We start from the raw sequence: 17,912 nt of genomic DNA on the forward strand, positions 1-17,912 counted from the left end.
TTTTGTAAACTTCATCTTTTTGTCAATATTTAAATCCTGTCAATATATTTTTGATATTATTCAATTCACCTTGTTGGAGTGAATGAGCAAGTTGTTAGGTTACACTAAGCAGTTGATTGTGGAATTTTTTTGTCGAATGCAGACTTTTATTGTTCTTTTTTAAGCGAGACTTGTATTTGTTTTTGTTTGATTGAAATAAAGAATTTATTTTATTTTGATGTCTGATTTTAACTTCATACTTTACAATCAATAATTATTTGTATGAATTTTTATATAATAAATTAATAATATTGTTAACGGGGATTGGGGCCGGTACGAGGACCTAATCCTCAATGGAGACGAGGACGGGGAATCTCAAGTTTCTTATTACGGGGATTGGGGCGGGTAAGGGGATGGAGAATGAAGTCGGGTATGGAGATGGTAATTTAATCCCCTTACCCTACCCTCCCTATTGCCATCCCTAATGGGGCTTAAATGGATCGAACCTGGGTTTGTCGTGGCAGTTGGAGGCGCGACGCTAGTGCTAGTGTGTAGTGGTGCAGTCATGACTCACCCTGTAACTTGGCTAAGGAAGGGAATGGCAAAGAGTGGTGCTGCAGGTCTGTATCCTCCCGTCGGTTTCTGGGTTCGAAGGGCTTGGGTGCCTATAACACTTAGGGTGCCCAATGTCCATAGGAGGCCCAATAGTGCCATGAAGTTTCGGGTTTTTTCAAGGTCCCATGTTGCAGCTAGGATTTGGCTTTTGGATTTGGATATTTGCTTTTAAGGTTGTAGATGGTTTACCAAAGTTTAATCACTTCGGATGGTTTATCAGAGTTTAATCACTCTTATGGTTTTTCAAGAAAACATTTTACTCGTTCAAATTGTTATGCGTCAAAACATAATATATATAAAATTATCTATACAAAATATTTATAAAATACTCATTTTAATGATCTATGTTGTTCATGAAAACGTGATAAATATATAGTACAAGAATTTTAGAATATGAAATTGTAACATGAAACACACCTCGATTAGTTAGAAAAAGAAATGACAGAGCAAGTTCAATATATCTCACTTGAGAAATGAACACGAGTACAAGAATTTTAGAATATTACAAAATTTCTTTTTGGTTGAAATATATGGACCACCTCGCAAGGATTTCATCCTGGGAACCAAATTGCACGTCAGGTAGTGGAGATGAAGATAAAACTCAGGGTCGGTGCCAAATTTTCAAAAATCAAAAACAACATAACTAAGCATAGGTTCGATGTTGTCACTTTGCGTGGACCAAAGCCAAACCACCCAACTAGCACACAAATTAATTAATCAAATTGGCGCATAAAGTAATACCGGTCAAAAGTTTCCGGCGGATTTTCATTTTTTAATCACAAAGCACCACCCAATCTACACAACCTACGTGTCTGGTGTTAATGCTTAGTAGCTCACACAGTCACACCTAGACAAAAATGTATTTGACTTTATTGATGGAAACGGAGTTATTAGCCTTCTTATTTGGCTCCAACAACATCAAATCAAGAGTACCATGTTACCATCGAAAATACCTGAAGTCGCGTCCTAGTTCTACGGATTTAGTGCTCTAATTTTACATGATAATGGATCTCGATATTCTTTACTGAAATGATTAGATACGTGTATCTTTTAAAAAGCATATATCGTTGATATGATATTGATACATAGAATCATCCTTGTTCTTCGGATTTACTGATCTAATTTTACATGATAACAAATCTAGATATTTTTTACTAAAATGATTAGTTACGTGTATTTTTTAAGAAGCATATATCGGGTATGGTATTGATAGTTTGAAAATGATTAGTTACGTGTATCTTTTAATAAGCATATACTATTGAGATGATATTGATAGTTTGAAAACAAAAATAGTTGTTAAGTAAATTTAACGTTTGGTGTGAAATGACCCAGAGTCTCGTCCTAGTCAAATAAACAGATTATATATGTTCATAAACAAAGAAGTGTGGAATTAGTCCTACGATTAGTGAATGACTTGTTGGACATTGAATTGAGCTAACGAAACATCCATTTCTTCCATTTATAACACCTCTAGCTGCAGTACAACACTGACTATAATTATTAGAGCCATTGCCTCAAGGTGGTCATAATCATGACACGTTTATTTACTTGGAATGAGAATGAAAATAGAGGGAATGATTACGGGGTAAATTTATTCCTGCGTTTACTAACACATAAAGGAATCAGAATGATTCCGGGTAAAAGTATTCCCGCGTTTACTAACACATGAAGGAATCGGAATGGGTGTAGGTCTCACCTCCTTATAAGGAATCGATTCCTGAATACTCAGGAATTTGATTACGAAGGGGGGAGATGAGTTTAGGAATCAACTCTTCCGGAATTAATACCGATTCCTTTCTTCTCCCATTCCAGTTGTCTCCGATTCATGATTATTTTTTATTCCAAGTAAGTAAACGTGCCATCAATGAGTAAAGAGATATGAATTTTAATCAACTCACAAAATAAGAATATGAGGTTCCGTATTTCATGCTTTCATTATTGGAAAGAGCAAAGCAATAATACCATTATCCCCAAGACTGAGATATTCTCAAAGATATCATTAAGTGCTTATGGTATACATATTTGATTAACTTTTTTCGATTTAAAGTGTATCATTCATAACTAGTTTTCGTTTATTTTTTTGTGGCAATGTGTGATCAAAATAAAGCGACGCAATGCAGTACTTGTTTTTTGAGAGAACAAGACACCCATATGGAAAAATTCTTCAGCCACCACACGCATCTAATTTTGTCATGGGTGTGTCTGTTTTAAACATTTTTAGAAACAAAATCTTAAGGAAAACTATTGCATGGAGATATTTCTTCAAAGGACAACAACCTCAAGTCCTCAACCACTCTGTTGCAATCACGAGCATCAAACATTATTCCTAGGCTCGAAATAGAATAGCTCTTGCTTCCTATGTAATACCTGCCCACTATATGCGATGTTCCCATGCCATCATATAAACATCGATAAGAGAACAAATAATGAAAATGTTAAAACAAATTACCAAGCTTTATAGAAAAAAGGAATTACCAAGCTATAGTGAGTGAGGGGCGAAATCCATTTTAAAATTTGTTTAGATGTTTGAATTAGTTTTCTCGTGCCACTTTCATACATGAGATCCAAGAAAATAAGTCATAAGAACTGATAATTAATTTGTTTTTAAAGCAACAATAACAGCGAAGATCTACATTTATGTTAATTACTCACCATTTAGAGAGTACGACTTCAAACTTATTGAGTCAAAATAGTATTTCCTACTGATCTATGTCATTCTTTGCTCACGTTCTTAAAAAACAAGCCTTTTCAATATACTTTAACATCATAATATGTCTATAAATGGAGAAGTGCGTTTAAATTTAACTTTGCTTGTTTTCTCCAACATAAGTTTCATTTGCGTTTTAATAATAAAAGTAAGAACAAGAATAAAAATTAGAATAATGGTGCATGGACTTCCTAAAAGATGGGTGTACTAGGGACTATATGGGGCGCTATTTGTCTAGAATAGGGTTTATTATGGTTCTAAGGGACGATTGCTTTCTGTTGACCCCATAGGGGTGTTTCGTTCTTGTACTGTTTGTTGAATTTAATGAAAGGGCTGAAATATTTTCGTCAAAAAAAAAAAAACAGCTTCCCTTTTAAAATTAAAATTAAAATCTCCCTATAATTTCTCTATTATAGGGAAGCAAAAATTAAAATCTCAAAAAAAAAAATTCTGCTCCAACTCCAACAGATTATCTATTTTACGGATTCCATAATTCTTCCCTAATTCATTCCCTAAAATTTTACAGATTGCTGTAAATATAGGGAATTTGTTTTATCTCTCATCATTATCTCTATTTTAGGGATAATTATATGGAATCTGTTGGAGCAAAACATCCAAAATTTTCCCAAAAATGGAGAAAAATCAAGATATGAGAAAGCTATTGGAGTTGCTCTAAGTCAATTAATTAATCTCCAACAGAAAATATAATTCAGTATCTTTTTTTTTTTTGGGTAATTACATAATTAAATATCCATAATCGGCAGCGTCAAAAAAGAAAAAAGAATCGAGACGAGTATGTGTCACAGAGTGGATTCAAATTTGCTCAACATTTTTATTTTGTGGTGATATCATCACTCAATTAAAACTTGTCACGTCATGTAGAATTAATTTAATATCTAAAATTTATTTGTTTAATAAAACATCATGATCCCTAACTATAATTATCTATACTATACTATTATTAAGAGAAGAGTGTTTGCTCTCTAAAACTGAAATTTTTTACCAATTTAACCTTTATATATTAAAAAATTATGAAATATAATTAATTAATATGGATAATATAGTAAATTGTAAAATAGAAAATAAATGAATAAAATTTAAAATAATAGTAAAAAACAGTTTTTTTTTTTTTTTAGAAAACGGATTAATTATATAAAAAGATTTTCCACTACCTTTAACTTATCTCCACACACAGAGTGGGTGAGTCCTGCTAGTGTTTTATAACACACTGTTGTAGTTTTATATTGATTGGTGTATCACCGCAACAAAAATTAGTGATGAGCAAATTTGAATCCTCACATAGTCATGCGTAAAGCGTTGAACATGAAATTCAAACGGCGGCCCCCACCATCCTTTTCTCGTTGCCCACTAACCACGTGGTGCTCGAAGATAGAGAAGAGAAACATTAACGATCGAACACTCTCTCTCTAACCGGCGTTTTGACTCCCCCTCACCAAAAAAAAAAAAAAAAAAAAAACCGGAGACCTGGTTTTTTTGATTTCTTTTATTTTTCCATTAATCACTGCCTAACCCAATTCGCCAAATCCAATCGCGACGGTGGTGGTGGTCTCGTCCTTTCTCTCCTCCTCTTTCTTATTCTTCTTCTTCTTCTTCTTCTCCTTCTCCTCCTCCTCCTTTTTCCCCATACCACACAATCAAAAGTCGTCTTCTTCCTTTTTAACCCGAGACCCAAATGCTCTGTCACATCCCCACCCAGTTCTACTACTAGTCCGTTTCGCCATGTGCACTGTAGCCACTTCGCCATAATTGCCCCAAAAACCCCCTAGGGTTTTCTTCTCTCAATTCGGATTCACTTCGATTTCTCACCTTATGGACCTTCAGCAAATTCAGGTCTACAAGCCGGCTATCGGCGAGCACGCGGAGCGGCAGCCACGCGCGGCGGCGGACGGCGCGGCGGAGCTGATGAGCGTCGATCAATGCGAATCCATCCGGCACCTCGACGATTCTCAGCTCGTAGGAGATTCGGAGGCGGTTGCGTGTAAGGAGGTTCATATGGCTGACGTGGCAGTGGTCAAAGAGGGGAAGAGTAGCGTAGCGGGGAGAAAGAGGCGGGGTCGGCCGCCGGGTGGGCAGGGGAGACCTAAAACGATGCCGTTGAGGAAGAAGAACGATGAGGAGGATGTTTGCTTTATTTGCTTTGATGGTGGGAGCTTAGTGCTTTGTGATCGGAGGTGAGAATTGGTGTTTACTTGGTCAGGCTTAGTCAATTTAGTTCTTTCATTTCCGGCAATGAGATACTGATAGTTGAGCTCTGTATTTCAATTTCCTATCCTAATGTGGTTGCTACTTGTTAGGGGATGTCCTAAGGCGTACCACCCCTCCTGCATCAAGCGGGACGAGGCCTTTTTCAAATCAAAGGCCAAATGGAATTGCGGTAAGTGGCTTTGGAGTTATAGCTTGTTCATTCGTCTTATTATCTGACAAAGAAGAGGCTTGTGCAGATCTTATTCACGAATTGGTGTTTCGGCTCTTATGCATTTCAGGTTGGCATATATGTAGCAGCTGCCAGAAGGCCTCCCATTATATGTGCTATACTTGTACATATTCATTGTGCAAGGGATGTATTAAAGATGCTGATTACCAATGCGTACGAGGAAACAAAGGATTTTGTGGAACATGTATGCGAACTATAATGCTAATTGAAAATGTGCAAGGGAATAAGGAAGCGGTATGCTGGAATATGTTTCGTCCTTTATACTTTATTTAAGCCAGTCATGTAGTTTTTTCTAAGCGTGAGAATTCTCAGTTCTGTTGCATTTGGAGATGGTTTGGATCGATTAAGAGCAGAAAATTGTTTTAAATGGATAATGTTTAAGTTCTTTTTTCCTTTCTTCCTTTTTTTCCGGCTCCTTGCCCCATTAAATGCATGCTCAATTACTGCTACAATTAAAGAGGCACTTATGCCTTTTGGCGTTTGTTTGGGAGACAAAAAGCTTGTTACTAGTTTATTTGCTTTCCATCCGGTTGTGCAACTTTTATCTGTTTTTTTTTTTCCCTTTCTGATGCAATGTGCAGGCTCAAGTGGATTTTGATGACAAAAGCAGCTGGGAGTATCTCTTCAAGGTGTACTGGATACTTTTGAAAGGGCAACTATCATTAACTCTGGATGATCTTATTAAAGCTAAAAATCCATGGAAAGGAGCTGCTGCTGTTGTGGCTTGTAAGGGAGGAGCTTCCGGTGAAGTTCATATTGGTCATAAAACAAATGATTCAGGTTCTCTCAACTCTTGTCTGGACCTAGAAGCAGCAAATTCCAGTGGATCTAATAAAAAGCCTAGAATTGGTGACGGAGGGATGTCTTTCGCTGAAGGCACAAATTGGGCATCGAAGGAGCTCTTGGAGTTTGTTGCTCATATGAAAAATGGTGATGTATCCGTGTTATCTCAGTTTGACGGCCAGGCACTTTTGCTGGAGTACGTAAAGAAAAATAATCTTCGTGACCCTCACCGAAAATGCCAAATTATTTGTGATCCGAGGCTCAGAAATCTGTTTGGGAAAGAATGTGTTGGTCACTTTGAAATGTTGAAGCTTCTTGAAGATCACTACCTTATAAAGGAAAGTTCCGTGTCAGCGAATATTATTGGTGCTGGAGTTGTTAATGGTGTTGCTGCCGAGATGGAGATTGATGGGAATTATGACAATCAAATGATGATGTGTAGTGATAAGAAGCGTAAAACACGTAAAAGGACTGATGAGAGAGTACCCCCTACTAACCGAGATGCATATGCAGCTATTGATGTTCATAATATTAATTTGATCTACTTGCGGCGCAATTTGCTTGAGAATCTACTTGACGATGTTGATAAATTTCATGAAAGGGTTGTTGGTTCAATTGTGCGAATAAGAATTTCTAGTAGTGATCAAAAGCATGATACATATGGGCTTGTGCAAGTTATAGGTACGAGACAACCACTGCTCCAAGTTGTTTCTTATACTACACTATAAACTTTGCAAATTTACATTGTTGACATTTTCTGTGCAGGGACCAACAAGGTTGCTGAAGGCTATAAAATTGGCACTCGAACAACTGATATGAAGCTTGAAATCTCAAACTTAGACAAGAAAGAGGTCTTACCAATTGATCAGATCTCTGATCAGGAATTCTCTCAGGTACTGAACTTTCCGCCTACTTCTCTGCCTCCCTATGTTCCTTTCTTTTGCATATACTGAATTTAAACAAATGCTTTAAGAAATTCAAGTTTGAAAAAGATTTTTAGGCACTGCAACATGCACGCTCTTTTCTTCTTGATTAAAGCATACTAGTCTTGTCATGTTTAAGTTTTTTGCTGGGTCACTAGAGGCTGCTTGATGGGATGTTGCCTGTAATTTCATATTCAATCCTTTTCTTCCCTCTCTTTTCAGTTGTGTTATTTTTATCCTATGCAGGATGAATGCAAACGGTTACATCAGAGTATAATATGTGGGCTGATCAAACGATTTACTGTGGTAGGTTTGCTTATTAGGTTCACTGATATGTTATGTTCAAGATATCTGCAACTTCTCTGACAAATGAGTTTTGCCTGGTTGCAGGGTGAGATTCAGGATAAAGCAATGGCACTTAGAGCATTTAGAGTAAATGATGTAAGTTACATTGATTAAAAGAAAGGGGATCTGTGTTTTCATAGGAAGGATTCTAGATTAATTATCTTTCTTTTATGACCGTCCAGTTTAAGCATATGTATTGCTTATTTGACCATGGTCTTCCTCTTTGATCTAGGAGCTGGCAGCTGAGGTTTTACGGCTTAGTCACCTTCGTGATCGTGCAAGTGAAAAAGGACGTAGAAAGGAATATCCTTTTTCTTCATTGTCTTGCTTTAGTGTTTCATGATATTGCTTGCACTTTGTTGATTATTCCAATTGCACTCTCTGCTTATAACACTAACATGTTACTATAAATGAGAGGTTTATGTGTCCTGTAATCTTAATATTCCATGTGGTATGGTTTGGTGAATTTTATTGGGTATTCCTTGACCATAGTGTACGCTGAGGGAGCTTGTGGAGAAATTACAGCTTCTGGACTCGCCGGAGGAACGTCAGCGCAGACTGTGCGAAATTCCTGAAATACACATTGATCCTAAGATGGATCCAAGTTATGTGTCTGAAGACAACACTGGAGAATTAGACAAGAAACAAGGTCCGTACCATTCATTTGGTAGACATTGATTACTTATCCTTTTTCTTTTCAAAATGATGCCTTCTTTTGGAAATGTTAATTGGGGATAATTTTGCTGATGTGTATGCAGATGGCAAGGTCAAAACAAGGAGATCCGTCTTTGGTAGAAAGGGAAGGGAATCTTTCTCTCCACGAAGGGAAGGTGGTATTTCAAATAATAGTGGAAGCAAGGCACAGAACAATCAAGTTAGAGAAGCACTGGGTATAAATGGATTGAATACAACAACCAACCAGGCTAATCCCTCTGGTTTGGTTCGTTGTGGTAGGAATAATGAGTCAGCGGTCGAATCTAATATATCTTCCGAGGTTGCATCAGAAAATTCATCAATGTCCTTTTCTGCAGTGATGAAGGCAAACCTACCTGTTGAGAGTTTTGAGATGGAGAAGATTTGGCACTACCAGGACCCCACTGGAAAAGTTCAAGGACCATTTGCTATGGTACAGTTGTGTAAATGGGGTACAACTGGAGTCTTCCCTCCAGATCATCGAATATGGAGGATAAATGAGAATCAGGATGACTCCATCCTTTTGACTGATGCATTGAAGGCGCAGTACTGTAAAAAACTATTGTTGCCACAGGACAGCAACATACAGTCTGAGGGATTGAAAGTTGCCTTGGATGGAAGAAACAATGTCTTGGATGGTGGATGGAACAAGAGTATGAATGCAACTTCGATAGATGGTAGAAAGGTTGAAGAGAGCTGGAACACAAAGCAAGATGGTCAAAGCTTGCAGAATAGTGGTAATACTGAAGTTGTAAGGAGCAATACACCTGCAGATGCTGTCAATTCCAATGAGAAACAAACTGGAATCCATAATAGTGGTAATACTGAAGTTGTAAGGAGCAGTACACCTGCAGATGCTGTCAATTCCAATGAGAAACAAACTGGAATCCACAATAATGGTAATACTGAAGTTCTAAGGAGCAGTACACCTGTAGATGCTGTCAATTCTAATGAGAAACAAACTGGAATCCATTTACAAGGATGTGAGTCAGTGAAGGTTGATATTTCTTTGCCCAATCAGCCCCAAGAGTGTAGTTCACTAACTTCGCCTGTGTTGTCTGTGAAACCATATGAAACCCTGTCGCACCAAGAAGGGGAGGGTACAACTGAAAATGACTCTCATCAGAAGAATGGAAGTGTGGATTGGCAACAGACTACTCGGGATCAAATGAATAATGAACAAGGTAATGAGAACCGATCTGATAGTGAGGGTCAGTCTGTGCAGTCTTCTGCACAAAACTGGACACACCCACCTGCAAGTAGTCCTTCAAATGGCTGTGATTTTACCTCTGACTTTGTTCCTGTGGCTAAAACATTTGAGACATCAGAACAAGATGAGAAGGGATGTGATTTTCCCAGTCCCACTCCAAAACCAAGCAATGGAGACTTGCGAGGTCAGGCTTCTGAAAATAATCAATCTCTGTCTTCAAATCTTCCTGTTCAGGATGGAGGACATAGCTGGAGTGGTTCTAATTTAGTTGGTGGTGGGGAACAACTTCACAAAGTAACTGGTGATTGGGGTGGGTATTCCCCAACCCCAGCCAAACCTTCTGTTGAGGAATGGGACTCCAGTCTTGTGTCTGCATCTTCTCTTAAACCAAGCGAGATGCCCAGTGATTACGTTGCCGCTCCTGTTTCAGTGAGTGGACAGCTGACTGAACCCATCCCCTCCCATCCTACCTCTATTGCATCTAGTTGGCAGGAAATTCTTACTGAAACCAATGAGTTTTGCACTTTAGCTGCTGATGAGTCAGTTTCAGATCTTCTGGCTGAAGTTGAAGCTATGGAGTCCCTGTGTGGCTTGGCTACCCCAACATCGACCATGAATTGTGGAGGGGAATTTACAGAGGGTTCAAAAAACGATAGCATCAGTTCTGAAGAGGGATTCAGCCCGGCACCTGAACCTGGAAAAGGTGATGCTTTAAGCTCGACATGCGATTTACAGTTGTCCGAAGCGATGGTGACAGATGAACCACTTGGGGCACGTCAGGCAAGCATTCTTGATCTACAACAAAGGTCTGGTGTGCATTCTTCCACAAGCCCTGAATTGCACGGAGACAGAAAGCCTAGTGATGTTTCATTTAATGAACTGGAGGCAAATGTTTCAGCTGATCAATTGGAGTCAAATGTTTCAGTTGACCAAATGGAGGCAAATGTTTCAGTTGACCAAATGGAGGCAGGTGAGATCCCAACGACTGCTCCATCCAAGGAATGTTGGGACATGTCTAGTACAGACAATCCATGGAAAGCTAGGTTAGAAAGCAGAAAAACCAGTTTGGAAGCAGTTCAGGGAAATATAAATGCGAATTGGGGAGGATCAGACCCTGGAGGCACAAATGTGCTTGATCTACAGCAGAATTCGGGGGTACATTCATCCACAAGCACAGAAGTGCGGAGAAAGCCTAGTAATGTTTCAGTTAATCAACTGGAGGCAAATGTTTCAGTTAACCAATTGGAGCCAGGTGAAATCCAGATGACTGCACCATCCAAGGAAAGTTGGGACATGTCTACTGCAGACAATCCTTGGAAACCTAGGTTAGAAAGCAGAGAAACCAGTTGCGAAGCAGTTCAGGGGAATGTAAACGCAGGCTGGGGAGGAGACCGAGGAAGTACAAATATGGGTTGGAGAGGACCAGACCCGGGAAGTGCAAATGTGGGTTGGAGAGGAGGTCAGGGAACAATACAGGGAAACACAGGTGCTTCTGCCGGAGGGATGTGGGAAGGCCAGTCAAGATACGGAGGAGACAAATCCTCTGGTCCAAGAGGCCGGGGTTTTCCAAATAGGGATATAGGTTTTGGTAAGGGTAGGTTTGTAGGGAACAGGCAGGCATTATATGGTAATGGGAATGGAGGAGGTTCATTCAGGCCGCCTCCTCGAGGCCAGCGGGTTTGTAAATATCATGAAAGCGGGTATTGCAAGAAGGGAGCATCGTGTAGTTACTTGCATCCATGATTTTGAGTCTCCCACAGCAATTAGAAACATTAATTCAGTAATCACTGCTCATTAGGAGGATTTGTTGATGCCAATTCTGTAAGTGAACATGTATAAGTAGCCGTCAAGTGGCTCAGTGCATAATAATTTTTTCAGATAGCTTAGCATTTTTAATGACTCAGTACCCATGTTGGGGGTACGTATTCGATGTTTGTTCTATCTTGGCCGATTAATGGTGTCCAGAATGGACGTTTTCCACTCAGCATTCCTCGGACGAGTCTTGAATTCATTTCATTTTTACTGAGGTTTTTGATTCGAAGTTGGAAGAGATTGCTGTGGTTACTAGGCTTGAAGTTCTGCAATCCTAGTTCATTTGGCAAGGTTGCTTGTATGAACGTCTCGCTCTCTCGAGGGCCATGCATATTTTTTGATGCTAATACACGTTTATAAGCTTTACCATCAAAATTGCCGTTCACATTTAAAAGCATGGAAAGAGAAGGTTACCATGGTGAAAGTTTTCTTTCAATGACTTACCACAGTGAAGATTACCAAATATACAGATACAGAATAATTACGATGATAATCAAATGACTAAACAAAGAATCTGTAATGACGAGGCAAAGTTAATAAATATTCGATCATGATTTTATTTATTTTTATTTTTTATCAACAGTATTTAAAAATTAAAATATTTGTTACAGTTCTCTTACACCACCACCTATGGTAAGTCATATATTCAAATATCAATGACGATTCAGATAACTGCTCTAATTGCTTGAACTCATTCAATAATTATATGTTGAAGACAAGTTGCTTACATCATTTATCAATGGTTTTTGTGATGAAAAAATAATAAACAAAAAAAGCTAATTCAAGTAAAGGAGAAACTTAAACCTGCCGCCTGCGCGCTTATTAAAACAAAACAGGAAAGAAATAAAAACCGACTGTCCGGTCCGAACGAGAATTTCAAAAGAATTTCTGTTAAACTTGAACCTCGAAAATCCAAATCAACATTGCCAATTTCTTCAGCGATTCAATTCTACACAGCGTTTCAGAGTCCCCAGACGATCACAGAACTCAATTCCGACTCATGTCCACGACGACGTCGTTCTTAACGCCGACGCAGCGGTACGGCGCCGGAGCTTTGTTCGCATTCGCTCTCCACCAGGCTCAGATCCACCAGACTCGCCCCTTGGGGTTGCTTACTCACGAAGACTCAACCGCCGCCGACCGAGCCAGTAGCTGCAGCAGTTCCGACTCCGTCTCCGATGACCCGTTGCTTTGGGTCAACGAAAACTCCGGCCTTCTTCCACCCGTGTTTAGGTACATCTTTCATTCTTCATTTCTGTTTTGCTGAGGATCGTTGCGAATTTTGTGAGTAAATTGATATATGTTTGAGGGATTCGAATTATGGAATTGTGATCAACCTAGGCCATTTCCCCCCCCTGAAATCTAGTGTTGAAAATTGTTGTGGATAGGTTTCTAGAGATTGATCCTGCAGCATGGTCTGGACTTCAAGAAACGGCTGCTGCTTCTCCGGCTAGTAATCATGTTGGAGCAGTGAGTCTAATTGTTGCATCATTTTGATTAGCATTCCATTTTCCATTTTCTTTCTTGATATGTGCTTAGTAGTATAGTTCGATTGTAGTTCTTGAGGTTGCTGGCAGAAGAAGGTGATGGCAAGAATGCTTCGGAAAATTCAGATCAAGAACTTGCTTTGTCAAGAGCTGTTGATGCTATGGCGCGTAGCATGGAACAGGATTCCGAGTCTTCTAAGTCTAAGAGGGAAAAACATATTGAATACGAACATGAATGCCGTGAGAAATTATCCACACCGGAGGTGAAGCAAAATGCTGAAGCAGCGGATGCGCCTTTGGAAAATTCGCAGGACAAAAGCGTCACAGCCGAGGTGAAACAGATCGTTCAAGCAGCGGAGGTGCCTTTGGAACATCAGCGAGAGATTCGTGGTACTATGGTTAATGTTAAAGAGACAGTTGATAAGTCCAAGAGTGACATTGATGAGCAACCTGTTGTGGAGGCAAGAATGCTCAGTAATGAGAGGAAAATTACAGTTCTGTATGAGATTCTTTCTGCTTGTCTGGCTGATAGGCGTGAAGACAACAAAAAGTCTACCCGTCGGAGAAAGGGTTATGATGCTCGGCATCGTGTAGCTTTGCGCTTACTAGCAACTTGGCTCGATGTCAAGTGGATACAAATGGTATCTATGCTCAACCGATGAGTAACCTCTTATTTATTCCAATTGTGCTAAGGTAGAAACATGCCTAGATTTGTTAAGTATCTGAGGTATATTGTGAATATGAAAAGATATCTCCTCAATTTCACTCTATGAAAAGATCAATGACTATCTTACATGAGAGCAGAAATTTTCAGTTTCATTTCTGTGGTCATGATTTATAGTTCCTTTTTTCTTCCAAAAATTTGCTTTGCAGGAAGCTATTGAGACAATGGTTGCTTGCTCTGCAATGGCTTTATTGAAAAATGAAGAAGAAAAAGAAGAAACTCAGTCACCAAAAAGCAAATGGGCTAAATGGAAGCGTCGTGGTATCGTGGGTGCAGCTGCAGTAACTGGAGGAGTGCTGCTGACAGTAACTGGTGGTATGAGAAGCCTAAAGTTGGTTCGTTTACTGTTAGTACAATGTTAAATTCCTACTGCATTTTTCTCAGCTTTAGGGGTTATGGTTCTCATCTTTACTATTCCACAGGATTAGCTGCCCCAGCAATTGCAGCAGGACTTGGTGCCCTAGCTCCAACACTGGGCACTATCATCCCAGTAATTGGAGCAACTGGTTTTGCTGCGGCTGCAACTGCTGCTGGTTCTGTTGCTGGTTCCATTGTTGTTGCTGCATCATTTGGAGGTGAATAGGCGCTTAGATTTTTGTACATTTGGATGGGGGATTATTTTAGAATCATCGGTCTTTCTGTGGAAAGGATATATCTTTCTGATTTATTTAGATTTTTCCTATATATATTAGATTATGTTTCTTCCACAAACTGCTGATATGTTGGCATTGTGTTTGTGTCAACTAATTTATGGATTACTTTCACTCTCTGTCGAACCTAGCTGCTGGAGCTGGACTGACAGGGTTCAAAATGGCTAGAAGAACAGGAGGTGTTGATGAATTTGAGTTCAAAGCTATTGGAGAAAATCACAACCAAGGCGTGAGTTTTTTATTTTGTACCTCCATTTTTTTTTTGCTGAATATTTTTCTGTCACAGGGGTCTCTCTCCCTCTCTCTCTTCCCCCCCTTCCATTTGTGTGTGTACTAATTATTTATTTTACTCAAAATATCTGTCAGAGACTAGGAGTTGAGATCTTGGTCTCAGGATTTGTTTTTGATGTGGAAGATTTTGTGAGGCCTTGGGAGGGACAGAATGGAAATTTGGAAAGGTACAAAAGTTACTCGATAAATGTTCAAAAAAGCTGACATTACATCTCATGTGATCCATTAATTCCATTTAGCCATCATGATTTCACTTCAGTATTGATTAAGTTCCAGAGAAGTAGTTGAGAGAGAAAAAGAATCCCTTTCACCTATTTCCCTCTACTTTCTATGCACTTTAAGAAGAAGGAAAGCAAAGACATTACCCTCCCCCAGCCAAACAGAATGGTTGATCCCCCCCTCCCTTTTTCCCTAATCGTACACTGATGGGCTTATATATGTTTCAAGTACTTGATGGGTGTTTCTGATTTTACTACACAATCACGTTATTTTTATGAGGTCTTTCTTATGTGCTAAAGGATATAATATCTTTAATGTCTGCTTCATTTTGCATGTACTCTTAAGTTCATTTGCATGTTGCAGCCTATGCATTAAGGCACTATCATAAGGATATCTTTATTTTTAATGAGCTTAACAAATGTACAGGTATGCCGTGCTCTGGGAGTCTAAGAATCTAATTGCAGTGAGCACTGCCATTCAGGACTGGCTTACTTCAAGTAATTAGTTTGGATTTTGGATCCCATGGCTTCCATTGTTATTTAGCATTTGGTCAGATGATAAATTCTCCAAAGTATTGACATTGTGAATGCTTGGTCTAGGTATTGCAATGGGTTTGATGAAGCAAGGTGCAATGATGACTGTGTTAAGCACTCTTTTAACTGCACTGGCTTGGCCAGCAACATTACTGGCTGCTACTGATTTTATAGATAGCAAATGGTCAATTGCTGTAGACAGGTCCTTTTCTGCCTTAAATATAGTTGTTAAATGCGAAGAGTTGGTCAGTTGGACTCTCTTTTAAGTATTTTTTTTACTTGTATTGCCATCTCTTTTCACTCCTGTGTCTTATGTAAGAGGCAACCTGAATTTGGGTTCATGTGGAATTTCCAAAAGCTATGGTCATGAAATTTGTTACTGGATATATTTGCTGTGCTAGAATTCAGGATGTCATAAGTCTGTAGGGAAGCACTTTCTGATGAACTTTCATAAGAAAACATTCAGATTTATCTTCTTTTGCGAGTATGACTAGAGTAGAATCTTGTTTGTTTTCCAGGTCAGATAAAGCAGGAAAGCTGCTTGCTGATGTTTTATTAAAAGGATCTCATGGTAACAGGTACTCATCATCGCTTCAAAATTCCGTTATTTCAGCACTTCAGCAACTTCTGAAAAAGCAATCAAAGTAATTTTTATTTTGGTTCTCCATGAATTTCAGGCCTGTTACACTTGTGGGTTTCTCACTTGGAGCACGAACAATATTCAAGTGTCTTCAGTGTTTGGCTGAGACCGAACATGATGGTAAGTGTAATAATTTCTAATTACTCTTGTTATGGATTAATAATCGTAATGCATTTCTCAATATTGGCAGCTGAACTTGTTGAAAGAGTTGTTCTACTTGGGGCACCCATCTCTATTAAGGGTGAGAACTGGGAAGCTGCTAGAAAGGTGATTGAAAAATTGTTTCTTTTTCTCATTACTGCACACTGCAGACATATGTATTTATTCATTTGCATTTATCTTTCTTAATGGTTTTTTTTTTTTTTTCTTTGTCCAATTTGTCTTTACCATCTACTTTTATATGCAGATGGTGGCTGGAAGATTTGTGAATGCTTACTCTACAAATGACTGGATGCTTGGGATTGCTTTCCGCGCTAGGTATGCACAATGAGGAATTGATTTGGTAGAGCCTTTATTCAGACCTGAAGTGCACGTTATAGATATGAATAAAGGCTCTATTATGTTAAGTGTTTGTTTATTGCAGCTCTATTATGCTGAGAGTTTGTTTCTGAATGATTTCCTTAATGTCAACTAATGACCACTAATGAACAGTTTACTTAGTCGAGGATTAGCTGGACTCCAACCGATTGATGTTCAAGGAATTGAGAATGTAAGTTCTCTCTCATTTCTCTATCTTATAATCCTAAGGCCACTCAATGAATCCTTGTTAAGATCCTATTTTTTGAACAAATTAAATGGAAAACTCAACTTCCAGAGGAGGATATCGACTGATTTGGTTGGTCGAGGGGCGATATCTAGTGTTCACCAACCTTAATTCTACCGTGGTTTGCAGGTTGATGTTTCTGATGTCATTGATGCTCATTCCACCTATCTTTGGGCCACACAGCAGATCCTGGACATGCTTGAATTGGAGTCGTATTATCCTGTTTTTAAGAGCACTATTTGCATACAATAATACAGTTATCTACAACAAGTCCGGTCTATTCGTGGAGTCATCTTTTTCATGGAAGCTAACTTGCTTCAGTGGTTTTCTTTCCAGTTAGTTTTAGCATTTCCATTGGGGAACACAGCTGGATTGAGTTTCATGTCTTCTTTATCTTACTGAAAGAGAACCAAAAAGGGTGAAAATTTGTGTACATATATGACATTGTAGTTCTGAAACCTTTCAACTTCATGTGAATAAGTCAAAAATCTACTTGCTTGCCTTTATCTCCAAGCATCTTGGTATGTGTTACTGCTAGGTTAACCACATTTTTTCCACATTTGGAAATTATTTGGTTGGAAAGTCTGATGATCTTGACATGTGTTTAAGCTTTCTTTACTACCAGTAGCAGCACCGCACCAACACCTTCATAGGTGGTCCTAACACTTGGAAACGAATTCAAGTTTCACAAGCCAAATAAAATGAACTTTTTTTGTTTTTTTTGGTGACAGCCAAACTTATAATCGACAGTTTCATCACATTTGTGCCTCCTAACAACTTTCCAGTCATATTTCACCACTCTAAAAGTTGCAAACAAAATAAATTAATAATCAATAGTTTCGTCAAACGAATCACCTGGTGTGATAAGGTTGGTTGAGCTGTCTATCATGTGTAGCAATCCAGTCCTAACTTCCACCAGTTGTGGCCAGCAAGTCCCCTCAATTCGTGCACTTGTTACGGGAGATTAGTCCGGTTTTGCTGGGATACACTCGCGGAACTCAGTCGGAATACTGACTGGATAAGTGTGTTACTAACTTGCTAACGTAACTGAGGTGACTTGCTATCTCACCTCCGATTAAATGA

The 17,912-nt window shown here is 38.9% G+C and overlaps 2 protein-coding genes across 3 annotated transcripts; both read left to right on the forward strand.

Moving 5' to 3' along the window:
- Positions 1–4,820: 4,820 nt before the first annotated feature.
- Positions 4,821–11,694, forward strand: LOC133717043 (zinc finger CCCH domain-containing protein 44). 2 transcript variants are annotated; one of them, XM_062143669.1, is made up of 10 exons: positions 4,821–5,493; positions 5,617–5,696; positions 5,806–5,990; positions 6,338–7,220; positions 7,305–7,432; positions 7,709–7,768; positions 7,853–7,903; positions 8,040–8,110; positions 8,305–8,474; positions 8,566–11,694. In XM_062143669.1, the coding sequence occupies exons 1-10, from the start codon at positions 5,132–5,134 to the stop codon at positions 11,451–11,453; spliced, it is 4,878 nt and encodes a 1,625-aa protein (XP_061999653.1). In that variant the 5' UTR covers positions 4,821–5,131; the 3' UTR covers positions 11,454–11,694. The 2 variants fall into 2 exon arrangements, with proteins under 2 accessions (XP_061999653.1, XP_061999659.1); XM_062143675.1 differs by having other exon boundaries at positions 4,822–5,493; positions 8,305–8,456.
- A 637-nt stretch (positions 11,695–12,331) lies between these two features.
- LOC133717052 (uncharacterized) lies at positions 12,332–17,335 on the forward strand. The gene is made up of 15 exons (XM_062143685.1): positions 12,332–12,755; positions 12,911–12,992; positions 13,081–13,650; positions 13,883–14,048; positions 14,156–14,308; positions 14,515–14,612; positions 14,750–14,841; positions 15,320–15,390; positions 15,493–15,628; positions 15,945–16,004; positions 16,104–16,186; positions 16,257–16,333; positions 16,473–16,543; positions 16,718–16,775; positions 16,959–17,335. Exons 1-15 carry the CDS (start codon positions 12,523–12,525, stop codon positions 17,079–17,081), a joined length of 2,073 nt encoding a protein of 690 aa, XP_061999669.1. The 5' UTR covers positions 12,332–12,522; the 3' UTR covers positions 17,082–17,335.
- The last annotated feature ends 577 nt before the right edge of the window (positions 17,336–17,912 follow it).

Source organism: Rosa rugosa, chromosome 1 (assembly GCF_958449725.1).
Source record: "Rosa rugosa chromosome 1, drRosRugo1.1, whole genome shotgun sequence".
NCBI classification, from domain to species: Eukaryota; Viridiplantae; Streptophyta; class Magnoliopsida; order Rosales; family Rosaceae; genus Rosa; species Rosa rugosa.